General features: G+C 40.3%; 2 protein-coding genes across 5 annotated transcripts in view; one reads left to right on the forward strand and one right to left on the reverse strand.

Moving 5' to 3' along the window:
* The window catches only part of nedd4l (NEDD4 like E3 ubiquitin protein ligase), a 45,427-nt gene extending 40,851 nt beyond the window's left edge, over nucleotides 1-4,576 (reverse strand). For all 4 annotated transcript variants that reach the window (XM_054611887.1, XM_054611884.1, XM_054611885.1 and 1 more), the window contains exons 1-2: nucleotides 4,274-4,576; nucleotides 706-779 (exon numbers count right to left, since the gene is read on the reverse strand). In XM_054611887.1, the coding sequence (XP_054467862.1) occupies nucleotides 706-779; nucleotides 4,274-4,318 (119 nt within the window). In that variant the 5' untranslated portion in view covers nucleotides 4,319-4,576. The remainder of the gene's footprint in view (nucleotides 1-705; nucleotides 780-4,273) is intronic.
* Nucleotides 4,577-7,957: 3,381 nt separating this feature from the next.
* On the forward strand, nucleotides 7,958-19,910 carry prlra (prolactin receptor a). Its single transcript, XM_054612250.1, has 9 exons — nucleotides 7,958-8,119; nucleotides 13,433-13,524; nucleotides 13,710-13,842; nucleotides 14,533-14,702; nucleotides 16,229-16,395; nucleotides 16,656-16,797; nucleotides 17,693-17,789; nucleotides 18,477-18,546; nucleotides 18,681-19,910. Exons 2-9 carry the CDS (start codon nucleotides 13,452-13,454, stop codon nucleotides 19,752-19,754), a joined length of 1,926 nt encoding a protein of 641 aa, XP_054468225.1. The 5' UTR covers nucleotides 7,958-8,119; nucleotides 13,433-13,451; the 3' UTR covers nucleotides 19,755-19,910.

Below are 19,910 nucleotides of genomic sequence, written 5' to 3' on the forward strand. Positions count from 1 at the left end.
ATTATGTATTGTTGCATACAAGTTGTGATAACAGTGAGTAACGCTTTATAACAGAATCGCACAAGGAGAGGGGAGGTCTGACAGCGTAGGAAAATGGCCCCTTGATGACCATTATGTGACAATGACCCACAAAAGTTTAATTTTAACAACTGTGTCTTCCTGCGTGTGAGAAACTACGTGGGTATGTATGATTATTAGTAAAACGCATTTATACGGAAAAACTGTAACAGAGGTGGGATATGAGTCATGTATGAGAGGCAAGCGGGTAATCATTGATTAACACGTGGAGTTCAAGGTCTTTGTGGGGAAAAGGAGCGTAATCAAATTGCATAACACTGTGCTCTTCAAGGTTGAAAAGAGGGAAGGATAATACATTCAATAACATAATCACAGTTCCCGTACTTGGTCTTATATTTGTTTTTCCACATATAAATATTAGTAGGTTACAAAACACACATGACAATACACATTCGATTTTTAGCGAGCCAGAAAGCAGCCAACATATTAAAAACATAAGACTAGATTGGCCAAAAGAAGTGCAACGTCAGATGTAGAGCAGTGCACCTGAACTGAAGCAGTGACCAGCCCGACACACCCATTCCACAATAACGACATCAAAGCGAGATAACGGCGTAAAAACTAAGAAACCTCTGATAAGGCAGCATCTTCTGGTGAGTCCCTTAAAAAGAAGCATGTGATGCTCACCTGGCTCCAATGATGTCTTTCTTTGCCAAATCCATTCCGGCAATGACCTTAACCCGCAGCACTCTCGTTTCATTCTGCAGAAGAAAGAGATGATGGACCAAAACAATAAATCAAATTCATGGAATAAATATCGCATAACATCAGGCCACTTCAAAACATTTCAAGCTGCATTTTTAAGTCAATAGCCCTGACCTAGAAATGAAATGGGCTGTATTAGAAAAGCTTTCAGCCCTGAGTGAGTTTAGAACATTTAGAACTTCACAGATGACATAACAAAAGCTGGAGCTATATATTGAAATTTTGCAGAGAAAGACAATGTTATGATAGATAGTGTGGGTGCATGTAATTCCCACAGCATCTCCTGTCGGGGAATCTGTACATTGAGTTAAATCCACTCACACTATGTTTGGTTTACAGCTTCACACACACACTCTTCTCTACTTGACTGAAACAGAATCTTAAGTCAAATCCATGACCATGGCCCTTTGGTGGGTATAGTAATTGATATTTACATGGAGCTTTACACCTAATTCTGTCACAAGTTTAATATATGTGCTACATAATGGAGCAAAGGAGGGAGTTGGGGTTGGAGGCCAGACCAACCCAGCTGTTACCTTAGTTCACGGCCTTGTTCAGACGGTGTAGCATTTCTGAATGTTTCCCTTAGAGGAAGTGCAGCGTTTCATGGAATGCGGACCGACCATTGTCTTAAAACCAATACTTGTGGGGATGACATGATGTTATTTAATGCCTGCAATGTGGTTAACCTTAACCAAAAAAACTAACCAACCCTTTCTGAGGTTCCCTGTGTTGCACTGTGTGGAATGTTTTACTGGCATGCTTCCCCTCCAGTAATGACTGACAGACCACTGGCTATGAAAAGTGAAAAGAGCTACCTCATAAAAGAAAGAAGTCATACCGAGTGAAATAAAGTTTCCTCGTGACCTGTTCTGATCTTGATAAAAAAAGTTGCATGTCAGCAACACAAATTAATTGGGTATATCTTTCCAGAGATCAGCCAGTTGAAAATGTTTAGTGTATCTACCGAGATGTACGTCCCCTGAGCTGGGATGTAAGGCCTCATTCATATTCGCCTACATTCATGTGAAAGAGTGACAGTTTTGCCTACTGTGACAAACTCAACAGTCAGAGTCACGCCCCTATTCTCCCATAAGAACATTGAATACACACATGAAAGAATAATGTTTAGTCATCCAACCGGATCATACAAAACACATCTCTAGCATTACTATTTCTGACTGCATTAGTAACATAACAGGTAGTTGGCTGATTTGACAGCACTAGTTTGCAGCTCAGCAGTGTCCCCATGTTTGACTATCGTGCTGCCATGTGAAACCACGTTTGCATCCTGGCATAACTTTTAATTATGGATGCAAAGTTCATCCCCCTAAATTATTTACTTATAGAGGTCAATTTTCGATAAGATTTAGGGGAACCAAATTATGGAATGGCTTTTCACACTTAACAAAAAAATGTCTATAAAAAGTTTCAAAAGATGCTTAAAAGACAACCTTACCCCTGTTTTTTAAATTACTTTCCTTATGTATTATATGTATTCCATGTTTCAGTTTGTATTTGTAATCTGTAGTTGTTGCATTCATAGGGACTTGTAGCATTGCTTTTGTGTAGGAGTAAATGCAGGGGTACAAACCCAAATCCCCTTAATCAAAATCAAACCCGGCTTATTCTCACACGCACATAAATGCACACATATGAACTTACACTCATTCACATCTTGACTCAATGCATTTTTTCCCTTTGTTTTCTTGTTGTTTATAATGTATTGTTATTATAAATCATATCTTGTAAAAATGCTTTTTCAACAATACCACATGTATATTCTTTTTGTATTCGTTATAGTATTGTGATTTCTTTTTATATTATTATATAGGTGGAGGCTTCAAATAAGCCCAGTGGGCTTTCTGCCTCTTCCTGCACTGTGATATTATTTATCTATGTTATGTTTTTTAGATTGTGCAAATAAACTAAACAAAACTAAAACTAAAACTAAACTAAAACTAAACAAAACTAAAACTAAACAAAACTAAAACTAAAACTAAACTAAAACTAAACAAAACTAAAAAAAACTAAAACTAAAAAAAACGTCACGTCTGTGTGTCAAAGGCGGCACAGAGTTCGCCACTAGTCAAGTCAATATCGACCTCATTTGACAGAGCAAGACAACTACATTGAAGAATCTAAAATATAAAACATATTCTGGTTTGTTGAGCATTTGTTTGTTTACCACATAATTCCATATGTGTTCCTTCATAGTTTGGATGTCTTCAATATTAATCTACAATGTAGTTAATAAAAATAAAGAAAAACCATTGAATGAGAAGGTGTCCAAACTTTTGACTGGTACTGTATACTATAATAATACAGGAGAGAATACTGATGTACTAATGTGTGTCCAGTTATCTTGCACAGTGTTGATTTGGCATCATTAAGATCGTTTTAGTCTGATAACATATAATAGGTTACAACAGTGGAGTAGCAATGGAATACATTTTTATTTAGTAAGATAATTACACTACATTTGGCACCAATTTAAAGCGTAACCAACCTGTTTTTGTAGTAAGCATTTTATTGTAAGCCAATTAGTGTTTAAAAACAGATGTGTGTATGCTTTCTAAAATCATTGTTGTGTGTCCCTTGTGTTTTGATACTACAATGTAGTTAATAAAAATAAAGAAAAACCCATTGAATGAGAAGGTGTGTCCAAACTTTTGACTGGTACTGTAGGTGGAGGCTTCAAATAAGCCCAGTGGGCGTTCTGCCTCTTCCTGCACTGTCATATTATTTATCTGTGTTATGTGATTTTTAGATTTTTCAATTGTGCAAATAAACTAAAACTAACAAAACGTTACATCTGTGTGTCAAAGGCACCACTGAAGCCAATATCGACCTCATTTGACAGATCAAGACAACTACTTTGAAGAATCTAAAATATAAAACATATAATAACCACATAATTGCATATGTGTTCCTTCATAGTTTGGATGTCTTCAATATTAATCTACAATGTAGAAAAATAAAATAATAAAAATAAAGAAAAACCATTGAATGAGAGGGTGTGTCCAAACTTTTGACTGGTACTGTAGGTGGAGGCTTCAAATAAGCCCAGTGGGCTTTCAGCCTCTTCCTGCAGCACTGTAATATCATTTATCTATGTTATGTGTTTTTATTTTTTGATTTTTCAATTGTGCAAATAATGCCTCCTCTGCACATCTGGGGATCCAAAAAAAAACAGCCATTTGGATCTACAAGTCTACCATGCATTCATTGAAAAAGGAGGAGGGCATGCAGAGAGGTTGGTAAGCTTGCAAAGGGGTGCATCTGTTCCTGATGTTAAGATGTTAAGACACGCAGACATGGTGGGGGGGGGGGGCAGGAAATTGACAGCTGGTCGAACATTACTATGGAATGTGAGTGACTGCTTGTTAGCTTGCAGATTAGCCTCGGTGCTAGCAGTAAACCCCACAGAAAAGACACACAGACATGACTGACATCCATATAATAAAGCCTTGTGGGAATGGCAGCTTACCTCGTCTTCTGATAGTCCATATATCGGCTCGTAATTCGCAGCCATATAGCCTGCGGTCCACGCCAGACACACACAAAAACAAGCTAGCTGTCCAGCCCTGAACAATAAAGTCCCACTTTGCTGCTCTCTGCCGTCAAATCCACGGGGAGATCGGGTCCTTTTGGCACGGCACGGGGTACGTGTGTATCAGTCGGTTAACGTAATCCTTCCACAGTCCAGGACACAACCTGGAAATTACAAAAAAAACCAGTGTGGCAAAATATTTCAAGTGAAACAGATCGCTTTTGTCAACTCCGAGCTTATCCCCCCTGAAACGTTCTGACACTTGACTTCCTCTAAACAGCTCAGCCAATCGGGTGACGATTAGAGGTGATTGCTGTGAACGTCGACCAATCAGATGCGACGTCAATTCCCCACAAAGCTCCTCAGCGGCCAATCATATATCCAGGGGGCGTGGCTGTCTGTGAGCGTGTGTGTGTGTGTGTGTCTGTGTCTGTGTCTGTGTGTGTGTGTCTCGCAAAGCAACTAAATTTAACATTGTCATGATTTTTTTTAAGTATCTATATAATATATAATATCACCACTTTCATTTAACTAGTCTGTTGAACGATGCTACCCGCTCCTGTCACCATTCAGCCCTGAGCGGTTCATGTCAGGGGGCGGGGCTTGTGGGAAAAGCACAGCCAATCACAGAGCAGAAAGAACCAGATAAAAAAATCTGCATCACGAATTTAGGTCGATGAAGAGGCAAAAGTTAGAGTCACCGTGGGAATAAAACCTCTCATTCCTAATTGACATGCAACAATAGAGTTATAACAATGATGTTATAGTTGTATGTGAAAATACAAATATAGAGTTTTAGCATAAGGGAAGTAATCCATAAAAACAAACAAAAACATTACCATGACACAGCACATGTGGATTATTCATGTTCTTGTTCTTGTTGGTGTCTATGGTGTTTTTCATGTATATTATAGGCCTACTTATTTTTTTATTGATTGTTGAGTCAGGGTTCGATTACCAAATTCATAATTAATGTGTGTTGGATGTTTCATATCATATGACATTGTACAATTACATCACAATATTTAGTCTAAAAATAATGATGCCAGCCTATAAACCAACGACCATTAGCACATTTTTAATTAGATGGCAACTATTACATGTGTCCTCAGAGGTGTCGTTCCTATTCAGAGGATACCCTCTTAAATCCCAGCAACACTTGTGGTCCTATACTGCCGCCTAGACTCCACCAGTCTACATAGACCCAGATTACTTTGTCAAACCAGTTCACAAAAGCGCAGCTAGATGTCAGGCTTTATCTCTCCATCGCTTGAACCGGTTTGGCCCTTAAGCCTGATACCAGATGTCCAGTGACTGAGAGGGCAAATGTCACGTGGACAGAAAGCGAGAGTGGGTTTTATTGAGTTAGAGGTCAGTGCATCACTGACTGCAGCTCATGCCTCCTTCCTCTTTTTTTGCACCAGCACCAGCATTGAAAAACAAGGCACGCAATCTGTCACACCAAAACATATCTGACACATCCTCTGCCACGCACACGAAACCGTGAATTAGGAATGACAGATCAGTTCTTTTCAATTTTTTTTAAATGTAATAAATCTCAGTTCACTCCTTAACTTATCTTTATCATGAAGAGCATCCAGGTTCATATGTTCACTGGCATTCACCATGGATATGTCGCTTAATGGGACTTTTAAATCAACGTGAAGAGAGCAGATGGCCATATTACATAACATTATTGCTCCTAAGTAGAGCTGAAATGGGGAGGGCTGGAGTTCTCATGATAACAACACTCACTCTTTTCAAATGCTTTCCACAGAATGTTTCTATGTTTACTCACTAAAAGCCACGTTCATTTAGGCATTAATGCAAATATGCACCAAGGAATGTCCCTAACTTGGCAAAAAAAACACTAGATTTGTTGTCTTTTTTATTCAAATATGTTAGTGAGGGTTTTATATTCACCAATCATTGAAATCATACATCATCATATACACATCACCGAAATGTTACTGACAGGAAGTCGGTTTCACCATGAGATGGCATGTATTGCTCAAATTTGACTGTATGCAGTGACAGAATGTAACTGAGTATATTTACTGAAGTACTGTATTTAAGTACAATGTTGAGGTACTTCTAATTTACTTGAGTATTTCCCTTTGATGCAACTTACATACTTAAGTGACATAAGTTTAATTTTTTACATTTCTGCATTTTTACTTCTTCCATCACTGTTTTGATAGAGATCAATAGATTGTTATACTGAATATCTGACAAATGCTTTACTGATTAGTAAAGATTTCTTCACATGATTTCGCCTGAAGGTAGTTTACATTTTAATGCCAGGCCCACATGATTCGTCTATGCTGGTACAACCTTCCAGGAACTTCCAGGAAATACTCATGGTCCTGTTGTAAAAGTGATCAAATATTGCTGTCTTTCTTTCAGAGGATTTATGTTTCTTTGTACGTGTGATATCACATAAAAGAACATTCACAAACAAAGTGTGTTAATCATTTACGTATTAAGTGGGAGAAATGCTCTCTCACACACATGTGTGCATAATGTGATAGGCTAAATAAGAGAAATTGAGTCAGTGAAAGAGAGGAGGAAAGGGGGGAGGGAGAGAGGGATGTTAAGTACTGGAAGACCTTGCTATGTTTACAGCTCCCAGTAAAAGGAACCAGTTGCAATGTGTAGAGTTAATGTCACTAAGGTGGCAGCATGTGTTGTCCCAAGAAGAAGTGACTGATTGTTTTTCAGACAAAACCTGGGCCCCGAAGGTTCTTTTAAATAAACAAGTAAATTAATTTACTTACAGCAAGGACATAGTGTATTGGTCTACTACAGAGCAACAGTTTTAGTAATTGATAGCTAACAAGGAATTTCATAACATCCCTCAATAGATTAGCTCATTAGAGGAGGTGAGACAATGTGTTTAAAGAATGCTTCTCTGGGGTAGTAGTATGTGTCACTCTTGTGGTTGTCATCGAGGAAGAAAAAATGCATTGACTGTCATTCATTTCCTGGAGAGTTACCTTAACCACAACCACTGTAATACGATCCCTCACTGTAACACACACACATAAAGAGTGTGAGAGGGAAGTAGAGAGAGAGAAAGAGAAGAAAATAACAAACTTCCCAGAAGAGAATAGTTCAAAGTACAGCAGCACCTCAGGCATATATATATATATACCTTCAAAAGCCCAGATCTCCCAAATAATAAGTCATTTTATTAAAGTATTTTACAATAGCTTTGTATTGTATCGTGCTAAAGTCTTGACTGCATCACTATTATATTAAACCTCACACCTGGGTATTTAGATATCTTCTGGAAACTGCTTTGGCACCAACATGATTTTGTTGGCGCCAATAAAGCTATTTGAATTGGAAATTGAGTTGTGAGCTGAGATGGAAATAATATTACCTAATATAGATTGAGCGGCCACAAAAATAAAATCAATACACATGATCGGCTTTTAAATTGAACAAGTTTTAAAGTCACACTATATTTAGATGATGCACTTTTAAGGAACTCGACCTCGACCGACCCATAGGTCTGGCAACCATGGCAACCGAGGTTGGGGGCGGGGCTTACACGGGGGCGGTCTCTCCTCTGGCCCCGCCCTCCTCAGGATCACAGAGACGTAAGAGTTGATGTTGCGATTACCTTGCGGGACGGAGCTGCCGGTATTGCGCCGCCTTGTTCGCCGTCATCCCCGGTAAACCGGTCAGACAAGTCGGTGTAAGAGTGTGTGCTCTTCTGGGGGAGCCACCACGGCTAAGGCACCGAGCGAGAGACTGAAAATCTCCTCTCAGCTGCAGGTAAGACATCACTTTACTACTCGGGACGGACACGTGCATCATCAGGACCGGCCTGAGGATGGTTTGCATCAGGGTCATGTTTGTACCAAGCATGTGTCCTTTAAAAAACAGCACTTTAATTCATTAAATATCCTGTTTTGAATGTTGCTTAAGGGTGGAGGCAACAACAGGTTTAATGTGTGTGTGTGTGTGTGTGTGTGTGTGTGTGTGTGTGTGTGTGTGTGTGTGTGTGTGTGTGTGTGTGTTCATATGCCAAAATGATATAAAAATCTGTTTAAAAAAAAACAAACAAAAAAAACTTGTTGATGCTGGTTTTAAAAGTTGAAGGCCCAAACAGTTATTGTTAAAAAGTTGATAATTAACTGAGATCGAGATGAAAAAGCACATCAGGTTTTTGGATGCCAGTCTTTGGAGAGTAACAGACTTTTTTTCAGATCATGTGAATCACTGAAGTGGTTTTGCCTAAAGCCAAATTGAATCTATGTGGCATGCACATATCAATCAGTCATACTTTTATCTGTAAAGCACTTTTTTTGGCATTCACACCCTTATGGAAAAGATATATATATATACATTTTACTGAATGTTATATCTTTTATCTGAAACTTATAAGTAATATATATGACATGGGGCCTTTTGTATGATTTTGTACGATCTTTTCCATATGGGCAACGACTTCTTTATTTGTCCTAAGTCATTTAGAGGCAAATAGAAATACATTTGATCAACAACTTAACTGCGAATCAGTTAACAGACACCATCTTTGTGTCCCTCTGGATGAAGACATGTTCCCTTGGTTGACCACTGACTGATTGGCAGGTTATTTCCTTCCGGGCGTAGGAGGAGGATGATGACGCTGAGGGGTCAGCAGTGTAATGGGATTTCTAGGGTCATGATCTGGTCCTGCTCTGGTTAAGAAGAGGTTAAAGAGGCTGTTGGCCATTATAGCAAGCTGATCAACTTAATATCGGATCAGGTGGCTACAGCTTACTGGCTCTTTCCACTGTTAGTATTGCACCGGGTCTTTATATAGTCAGTTATAACTTTGCAACCTGCAGCTGGGATTCTTAGGTCACACAGGCTGATTAAAGTATAAAATCCATCTAGGATTACATTTTAAAGTAGTACATTCACATGTAAAGGATACAATTCTGAAAAGTGAATATCATTTTGATCACTTCCCCAGATCAGTGCTGGCTTTGCCCTATATTAGACAAAGTGTACTGTGATATGAATATGCTCTGTACACTAGCCCATATCATGTGACACAAAATTGTACCTGTGTTGGCATTGGCTGGATTAAAAGCCTCATTGACATGTAATGTAGTGGTTGGTGTTGTTGACGTGGCCCACATAGTAATTGGCAAAATTAGTGGTGACTTATGACAATACATTTCTTCACAACCATAATGCACTATCCAAAAATTATTTTAATCAAACAACTATCGCACTCAATGTTTGGGTGAGTTGGGATATTATAATTACGCCCACCACATACTTGCAGCTGCAATCGTATCCTTGCAAAGCCATCTACTATCCCTGGCACTCCAGCTATGTCAACAGAAATGAGATGTTGAAATATTTCACCTTTTTAAAAACATTCACCGGGCCTTTATGTTGCGCTTTAGTGGCTTTCTTTAAACACAGATTTTCACGGTAGTGGAATGGTCAGTGGGATAATTGTTGCCGCAGGTAGGGAAGGGTGTGTCGTCTGCTGTCCTTGAAGCCTTTTTTTTTCCCTCTGCGTGAGTGGTTCAAAGAACACAGGAGGGCACAGAATACAGGCTGGCCAAGACAAAAGAGGAAGTACAATGAATGAACAACAACAATGAAGAAGGAAGCAGTTACTGTAAGTGGAACAGAGCTGAAATTGTTGACCCATGATTTGTGTTTTTTTATGGTTTATTGTATGTAGTTGCCATAAATGCACTCTGGGGATTGTTTGTTCATGAATGCAGACGCATGCCCATGGCTGTTTGTCTGCAAACATGCTTGTGCGTCGACTGGTATTAAACTGGGATCGTATATTGTCATCATTATACTCCTAGGTTGTGTCAGGCAGTCTTCAGTATCCACCAATAATATCAACTCCAAGTTCTACATCTTGTTTTCTGTTGCTCTTTGCCCTTGAATGCCCCTCTAAGAGGGAAAAAAAAAAAAAAAAAAAAAAAAAAAAAACTTCCTAGAAGATCGTGGGGGTTGATGATCAAACCTGTTTTTTACAGTACCGGGAAATATTTACACTCTTATAAGAGGACAGATACTCGAGTTATTGTTTCTTTCATGCCAAACCTGCTGATCTCCGATGTGAAACTGAATCACGTGACCGACGGGTGCCATAAATCATCATTGAGGATATATTGTGTTCTTGGAAACGGCTGTAGTTCTGCTTTCGTGGTGCTCAGGTGTGTCTTTCGCTGCATGAGAGAGAAACATTCCTTATTAATCACCTTTGCAAAGGTGTGCTGTTGTCCAACCATGCCCCGCGGGGATCTTCTTGCTTCACTGCTCACTGTATAGCTTAACATGCCATTTGACACGTCCTCTCACACCCTTTTGACATTGAGAGGTAGCTGTCGAACACAAATGGTAAATTATTCATAATCACGAGTCTGACTTTTAGTCTTAGCCTCAGGATGACCTGACTGACTCAGATTTTTTACATTTTGTATGTTGTACGGCGTTGAATTAAGTGAATGTATAGATCATACAGGTACACTCCTGGTGTATTATTTATCTGCAGTAGAGATTGTGCTCAATTTCTAAATATTTTACATTAATACCTTCAATGTTAGTTGCCTGTATGTACATAAGGTCACCATGTTGAACCTGACTATGGAGCAGTGGGTCAGCAAGCAAATAGTTAAATGTAAATTGGTTTTCTTTGATAAGCGTAACAGTGGAGGGATACAGAGCACATAAAACAGGTGGTTCCTGAGGTGAAACTGAGAAAAGTCCAGGCCATTATTATCTGTGAAGGAGGAGCTTCTCACTGTTGGCCAGGGTTTCCCCAGCTTAGCAGCTTATTCAGTTTGGGCTACTGGTTATGTAAGAAGGCTATATGCAGCAGGAGGCTAATCCAATGCCTTGACCTTAATGCCAATTATCAGACCGTGGCTACGTTATTGAAATGAAGGCACCATAAAGAACCTTTTATAACAGTCACTTGCCGACAGTCTTTATGATATTAAGGAAGTGTGACCATGCTGCCTGCAAAGAACTGCAAAAGTAGAAAACCTGACTGATCTTGGAGCCTGTTATTGATGCCAAATGTATCTGTACCGTACAGTTGGTCTCATGCAGCAACATTCTCTTAAATTCGTCTTATATTTTTTCCAAATTTTTCTTTAAGAGAACACACGGAATATCATTCAAGGGTTTGTAATAGTCTTAATTGGGATCAGTTGACCAATGTTATTTCATTATTTAATAATACAATATTATAATGACTTAAACATCTAATAATTGTAAATAAAAAAATGATGGTAATAATATGACATTTTTGTGTATTTTTTTAAAGAACGCTCGCATTGGACGAAAAAACTGTAGACTGCGAAATTAGATATTTTCTCTTACCTAAGAGACGAGTACAAATAAATAAACATTGGTGAATCCAAGAAATCAATGGACACTAACAAAATATGAACAAAAATATGAGGATTTGTTTGTGTATTGCTACCTGCATGAGGCCCAACGTCTCGTAAAATGCACACAGTGTTAACACACCAAGATTCTTGGCAAGACATTAAGGTGAAGTGTTGACATTCTCAATGTTGATCTTGAAAATGGCCTGAGTGCTGATATGTCCTCAGAGTAAAATAAATGCATTGTGAGCCAGACGCCACTTTTTTTTCCTACTGACATTCTAAAAAAGTACTACATACAGCTAAGTGCATATTGTTTTAAAAGTGTGCGCGGGAAAACAATCATGACCAGAAAGGAGCGTTTGGTGCCGTGCCACTGTATGTCGGGCCTGTGGGAGCACACAGCTGTGGTCGTGTTGTTGGGGCGTGCACACTAGAAAAAGCTCCAAATCAAAATAACAATAAAGTCCGGTGAGAAATGTCTGTTGCGAAATGAATTTCTTATGATCCAGTTCCTGGTACCCGTGCCTCCAGACATTTTTTTGCAACTTCAGTTTTCCATGTTTTTTTTAATTCTGATAGCCTTATACTTTGGGGTTGTTATATAGAGGAGTCATTTGCATATAATAATATTTATCTGGACTAAACTTTATTTAATTCAAGAATAAAGTGATTGCTGTCATTTGCTTTTGTGAGTGCTAGGCGCGTGGTGTCTCTGAGGTTAATATCTGACCGGCTGGGAGTGGGAAGGCAGATCATTTTGAAGGCAGTGTGTGTCATGTGAGAATGGGAGCATTCCTTGCAGCAATGGAGTAGAGAGAGTCAAGAAGTCTCTGTTGTAGAATCCTCAACGGCAGAAGAGTTCATTATCTGTAATGAGACGAAAGGAAGTGAGCATGTGAGAGACGACGTGCTTTCTACCAACTTTTCTTGATCACCGATGCAACATCAGCTCTCCCATCCATTTACCATCCATCTCCCTCCCTCCCTCCCTCCCTGCCCGACCCACGCGTTCAGTATTAACTCAAACATCTGCACATGGCTAGGGAATCGCAGATTTCCATGTGATGCGGATGGGAGTCGGGCACACCACCCTCCCGCTGTCTATCTCTGCCGTTGAGGCAACAGCCTGAACTTATGCAATCAGTCACGCTGCATGTGCCAGCTGGTAGAGGTAGACAGAAGCGGAGAGGATGTTTTTTTTTTTAATCCTTTGTGAAACTGCAGACATGGTTTGTAGGAGATTTTCTTTCAGGTCATCATATTTACCGTTGTGTAGTCCGAGTTGGTTTCATTTAACAGTAACATGATATATCTGTTTAAGGCAAGAATGTTTTGTACGTTGAATGAGAGGATTCAGTAATGTTGTCAAACAAATTTGCGTTTGAAATCTATTCTGTATCCCTGCTGAAGCATAAACTATCCCAGAAGTAATGTATCCAATATTCTGAATGGTTCACTTGTGAATGGCGTCCTTCTACATTATCTGGTCCTAATTATGTCTTCAGGGGGATTTGAATGAATTGAAGTATTGCTTGTATGACTTAACCCTCAAGCAAGGCGTGAGACGACAAGAAAACATCTCGGCTACAGCAGGCAGTTTTAACTCAAGACTTGTAGTTCTGCTGTCGTGATGGATGGCATTAAACGTGGGTAACATGATTTGTGTGACAGTTCCACCATACACACCCACCTGTAATTATGAATTTATTTCTTCTCCATACAACAGCCAAAGGCTTTGAGGAGCCATGATGAGGAAAATCATTGAGGTCATCCTGCTGTCGTCGCTGCTGTTCTTCGCGGTGCACGCGAGGGGAAAACGTAAGTGTTTGGATGTAGGAGCACAGAAGCCAGAGCTTCACAATATGATTAGTAATAGTGTTGTTTATCCGTGGATACTTCTGTGGTATACTACACATCATTGTCAAATCAAATCTGTCCTTCTTTATAGTGTTATATAATACACAATGCTTTCATTTCCTCCTTTTGTCCCTGTCTGTCTTTAGCCCACAGCCCGCCGGGGAAGCCCGCACTGACCAGCTGCCGTTCTCCCGAAAAAGAGACCTTCACCTGCTGGTGGGAGCCCGGCTCTGATGGGGGGCTGCACACTACCTACGCCCTGTACTATCGCAAAGAAACGTGAGTGGCGAGAAAGGATTGAGAAAGCGGCAACAACACATCTTTCAGCTTTCTAAACATAAACACTCCCAGGCGTGTTCATTAGCGGACCCAGGGTCCACTGGGATACGAAAGCCAAGTGTCAGTAACGATGGGCCAAGTGCTCATACACAACACGTCAGCAGAGTTATTTTCCACGTCCTCTTGAAAAAGAAAAAACAACGCTGGAGATGAGGGGAAAAAAAGCTATTGTAGGAAAGACGGTTGGGTAGGAGCTTCTGACACGAGCTTCTTTACACGAGCTGCAGGCATCAAAGGACAACATGAAAAGAGTACAGATAACAATAAAATGCAAATTGAGATTATAGGAAATAGGAAGGAAATAACACGGGTATTGTTATGTTTCCACGTTTTCCGTAATTTTCGCCTGCATCACAAAAAACATGGCGCCCCGTTTATCTTGCAATCACCCTCTCTTCATGTCTCATCTTGTCCCCTTTCTCACACACACACACACACACACACACACACACACACACACACACACACACACACACACACACACACACACACACACACACACACACACACACACACAGTATCAGGAAACGTAGCTTAAAGAATGCATGCTGTTCCTAGGCAATCTTACAGTGGAGCACAGTAAAAGTGCACACATGTAATGACATGCGGCTCCCCTGCCTCTCTCTGCAGCTCTGAGAAGGTGTACGAGTGCCCGGACTACCGCACGGCCGGAGACAACTCCTGCTTCTTTAACAAGAACCACACAGCAATCTGGGTCCTCTACAACATCACAGTAGTGGCCACCAATGCGAAGGGCCAGGCCTTCTCCGACCCCTGGGAAATAGATGTGGTGAACATTGGTGAGGAATTGTGTGTTTTGTTGTGTTTGTTCTTAGGATGAGGCAGCTCAATGAGGCACAATTTTAAGGCACACTGGGTTATATTGCGACTATTGCCTCTCTGAGTGTACTAACCCTTCCTTCCAGCTGGTACTACACACTGAAAGTCACCATTTAAAAGCAGTGAATACAAAAACAAATTATATTCTATATTAAAACTAATAACTGATTCTACGAACATATATTGCTATAAGTCTAATATATCTTATTCCTCCGCGCCACAGACGTACATTAATGTTCAAAAACACTCTGAGTCATTCCCACATACACAATAGCTGGTGGAAATCCTCACCAGAGCACCAAATATGTATTAATCCAAGGCTGAAAATAGTCTGCAAGGACTGCATTTATACTTCCTATTTGAAGATTAAAGTTTTATAAAAATCAACAGTGGCCCTTTATAGTAATAAAAAAATAGGGCATGGGGATAAAGGGCATAGACAGGATAAGGACAAACCCACCACTTTTGGACTTTTCATGGAATTTATTCATAAAAAGAAACAATTTGAATAATTCCAGCCATTTTCTTTCATCTGAGATCTGATTAAATATGAATATGGGGCGCTTCTACTTCATATTATATAACAATAAATGAATATCGTATGAGGTGTGGAGTCCCATCCTGTCATGTTGCTTAATACAAAAGCATGTTGTCCATGAAATATCCGAAAGGGAGTATAAAGGATTAAAAAAATAAATAAAGTATTCTCCTTGAGGCTCCTTATCTCAATGTGCACCTCTTCCTCTTTAATCATTTCATTGATCTGATTTGGTTATCAGTCCTAACCTTTCATTGTCTTTCGTCATTGTCAACTTTGTGTCTCCAAGAAGATAACTTAAAGCCTAAACATTAACATTTGCTTCAACAAATATTAGTGAACTCACTGCTGCAGTGACAGTGCTCCTCCGCTGGAGGTGTGCATTGGTTTACTTTCAGATAGAGAAAGAGACATGCACACACTCCTGTCTATAGGGAACGCTCCAATTGTTTTACTTTATGAACATTATTATCCGCTTTAATTATTTTTCTCTTCATCCCTCTCAATCACACACACACACACACACATCCATTCTCATTCACATTTTCTCTCTCCCCCCTTTCTTACTCTTATTTATCATACTCTTATTTGCATACTCATACTCTTATTTGCATACTCATACTCTTATTGTTAACTCATACTCGTATTTGCATACTCACACTCTTATTTGTTTACTCATACCCTTATTGTTAACTCATACTCTTATTGTTAACGCATACTCTTATTGTTAACGCATACTCTTATTTGCATACTCATACTCTTATTTGTTTACTTTTTAGCATAATTTATTGTATATTTTCACATTTCTATTTTGAAATGATGTCTTTAGTATTGCACTATGTTTGTTAATAACTGTCCGCACCAGTCAATCATCTAGCCAAATTCCTTGTATGTGTAACGTACTTGGCAATAAACAGCTTCTGATTCTGATACTGATTCTGATTCCAGTCAAGCCTCATCCTCCAGAGAAGGTAACGGTGACTGTATTGGAGGACAAGCGCTGGCCCTTCCTCCGGGTGTCATGGGAACCTCCGCATAAGGCTGACACCCGCTCGGGTTGGATCACTCTCATCTACGAGCTCCGCGTCAGGTTGGAGGAGGAGAATGACTGGGAGGTACGTACTTCGTGGTCCAAGGGAGCGGGACCGGTGGTTAACACGTTCAGTCCCCGTGAGGAAGAACTAGCCCTGCTGTTTACTTTAACCTTTAAAACGTCTAATTTAACCTCGCCCTGTTGGTTTAACCAAGGGATTAATTTCCTCTTAAGATGAAACTGAAAAATTTATAATTTTTAACTATATGTTGACATTTTGGAGGACCAAATGGACTGTGCATAACCACTCACGTTGTGTCAACTGTGTGTGTTTATTTCCAGATGCACGTTGCAGGCCAGCAGAAGATGTTTAACATTTTCAGCCCGCAGTCAGGTGGTAAATACCTTGTCGAGGTGCGCTGTAAACCTGATCATGGCTTTTGGAGTGAATGGAGCTCCACTTCCTACAGCAAAGTTCCTGAATGTAAGACATCCATCAATGATTATGTACAGTATAATACACAGAAAGCTACTTTTTAATAGGCTGTAATGCATTTATTGAAGGAATAGTGCAAGATTTTGAGAAATACACATTCACTTTCTTGTTGAGAGTCAGATGAGTTCATCAGTATCACAGTCTGTCAAGAATGAAGCTGTCCCGCATGTCAGACCAAAGGAGGATCCAAATGCGGGACTCCAGGCAGACCGGTTGAATTGAACAGAGAGCCAGCTGTAATATCAAAAGCTGGTACAATGGGCAAAACCGACAAGAAACAGAAACCGAGGCAAATAAACGTACAAACATCAAGGCACTAGTAAAAGGGCAGGAAATCCAACTAGGAACACGCAGGAACGTCGACATCAGCAAACAAAGGCAGACAACTTTACAATGACACACAGACTAATACACAAGAGGCTCATCAATTAATGACGCACAGGTGTGGTGTAAAACAGGTGGGGGAAAAGGGACAAAGAAGGGAAGTAAAGCCAAACACAGGACACAAGAGGTAGGGAACTTCAAAATAAAACAGGAAATAAACTAAACAAAACCCATACCACAACAGAAGTTACAGCCAGGAGATGGTTAGCTTAGCTTAGCATAACCACTGGAAACTGCAGGAAATGGCTAGCCCTGGCTCTGGCCTAAGTTAGAAACCAGCTGTTCCCCAGCTTTATGCTAAGCTAAGCTAATTATATCCTGAATTCAGTCCTATAATAAACAGACAGATGTTCTGATCTGACCTATTTCTCAAAATGTGAATTATTCCTTTCACTATTGCTAATGTAATTCATACTGCTCTAATATCCTGTAATACTAATCACCACAGGAAGAAATAGATTAAAAAAACCCACTAACGATGTTGTGTTGTGTCTTGCAGATTTTCATCGTGAGACATCAGCGTGGATCCTCATTACAGTCTTTTCTACCTTCACCTTCCTCATCCTCACGTGGTTGCTACACATGAACCGACACAAGTAAGACAATGATCATGAATTTCAATGTGTTTTTTGTGTAAAATGAATACATGTGACATGTTTTATGCAGCAGAGGTCCAGCTCGCGATCAAATCCCAATCATTATCTTATTTTAGGATATTGTTGTGATCATGACTTAACTGTCCCACTAAAAAGGTATTCATATTTATTTTATGCAGATTATTCAGTCGTTGTTTTGTTGTGATAAGCACAGAAAGATCTCAAGTTTAAAGAATTGGGAGGACAAAAATCTAACTAGAACTGATTCACTGGGAATCTTTTTTTAACTAACAACGTATAGGTAATGGTAATATGTTAATTAGAAATTCAAGTATTAACTGAAGAAAAACAATGTCTGTTATTTCAGGATTTAAAAATGAACCATCACAAAATAGTTAAAATGTTAATGCTAATTTGTAACAGTTGTTGTTATTTATATTTATTTAAAATGTTGGCAACTAAATGATAATTTTGTTATTCCAAGATAATGAAAATCCTACAGTGAAAAAGTTTATTAGAAAATGTGATAATTAAGTTGTGATCATAAAATAATACTCTCTTTTATAGAATACTAAGCTTTTATAGAATACAACAAAAGAAGTGCTGATTCGTCTTGAATTATATTTATTTATTTTCATCTGCTTCTCACAAACCCTGACATAGATCTCTTTTTTTCCATGTGTGAAGTCTGAAGCATTGTATTCTGCCGCCCGTCCCTGGTCCTAAAATAAAAGGATTTGATAAGCAGCTTCTCAAGGTAAAGCAGCTACATATGGAACAATGTTTTGACTTAAACAACTCTGCAAATAGTAATTTTTGAATAAGAAAAGGTACTTTTGACTGATTCTATCACTACTTTTCTGTAACTTATTATTCCCCTTTTGTGTGTAGAATGGCAAATCTAACGAGATCGTCAGTGCACTGTTGGTGCCCGACTTCCCTCCGACTGCATCATCTAATTATGAGGACCTGCTGGTGGAGTGCTTAGAGGTTTACGTCCCCAAGGAGCGGCAGGTGGTGCTGGAGGAAAGCAAGGATCTACACGACGGTGGCATCAAATCGGAGAACTCCACATCCGACAGCGACTCCGGCCGAGGCAGCTGCGACAGCCGCACTCTGCTGATGGACAAGTGCGACGAGGCGAAGGAGGAGGAGGAGGAGGAGAGGCAAACGGATCTGGAAAGCGGTCGCATGCAGTCGCAGGTACAGAGGCGCCTGAAGGACTGGGAGGAGGAAGCGTTGACCTATGCTCATGGAGACTCGATCAGCCCTGACATGTCCAGTGGGAGGGTGAAGACCTGGCCCTCTGTGTTCTCTCCACTGCCCCAGTACAGCTCAAGCCCGCTGGACCAACAGAGCTCACTTGAGATGTCGAAACAGCATTCCCTCTCCACCTCCTCCTACCTCACCGGGCCCGGCCACGGCGCCAGGGAGGCTCTAGGACAGAACTACTTTTTCTTGAGCAGCAAGCAGCCTCATTTGCTCAATCCCCACACGCCGGTCGCCCGAGAACTCCAGGTCCACAGCGACGTCGACATCTCCAGAGTCGGCCTCAAACAGGCTCCTGCTGGTCTGCGGTCGCCCGCCCCCCGCACCACCGAGTACGTTGAAGTCCAGAGGGTCAACCATGAGGATATGGTGCTTCTCCAGCCCGTTGTGTCGGGCTGCGGCCGCACGGAAGGCCGCTCCCAGATGCCCCAGGGGGAGGTCTACAGCAAGGTGAAGTCGGTGGATAGTGAGAACATATTGCTGCTCCAGAGAGAGGGGATGGAAGAAGACTGGTGTCCTTCTGTGGACCAGGAGACGAATGAAGAGACTGGGAACTGCTACGCATCGTACACAGTTAGCGCTACGCAGAAGCCTTCAGCCTGCATTTACACTGCCATGCCGATACAGGACGAAACGGCCCTGACAGTGAATGGCTATGTTGACACTGCTACCATGTGCACACTGAACACTTGCTAGGTGACCCGTAAGCCCAACTGGCAGGTCTAGGACACTGCAAGACCTGTTTTGAGGAAAAAAAGACAAAAACTAGAAGACTCAGACATTAAGTAACAACTTCTTCTCACGTATGATACGTATTTTCTCTAATTACACTGCAGTTACACGTTTTGAGAA

This window comes from Anoplopoma fimbria, chromosome 14, assembly GCF_027596085.1.
Source record: "Anoplopoma fimbria isolate UVic2021 breed Golden Eagle Sablefish chromosome 14, Afim_UVic_2022, whole genome shotgun sequence".
Lineage (NCBI taxonomy): Eukaryota > Metazoa > Chordata > Actinopteri > Perciformes > Anoplopomatidae > Anoplopoma > Anoplopoma fimbria.

Excerpts from the sequence above, each read along its gene's own strand:
- prlra (XM_054612250.1), top strand. The coding sequence starts at position 13,452 with ATGATGAGGAAAATCATTGAGGTCATCCTGCTGTCGTCGCTGCTGTTC. Across the intron at positions 13,525-13,709 it reads GGTGCACGCGAGGGGAAAAC|CCCACAGCCCGCCGGGGAAG; the intron begins GTAAGTGTTTGG and ends GTCTGTCTTTAG. Across the intron at positions 16,798-17,692 it reads CTACAGCAAAGTTCCTGAAT|ATTTTCATCGTGAGACATCA; the intron begins GTAAGACATCCA and ends TGTGTCTTGCAG.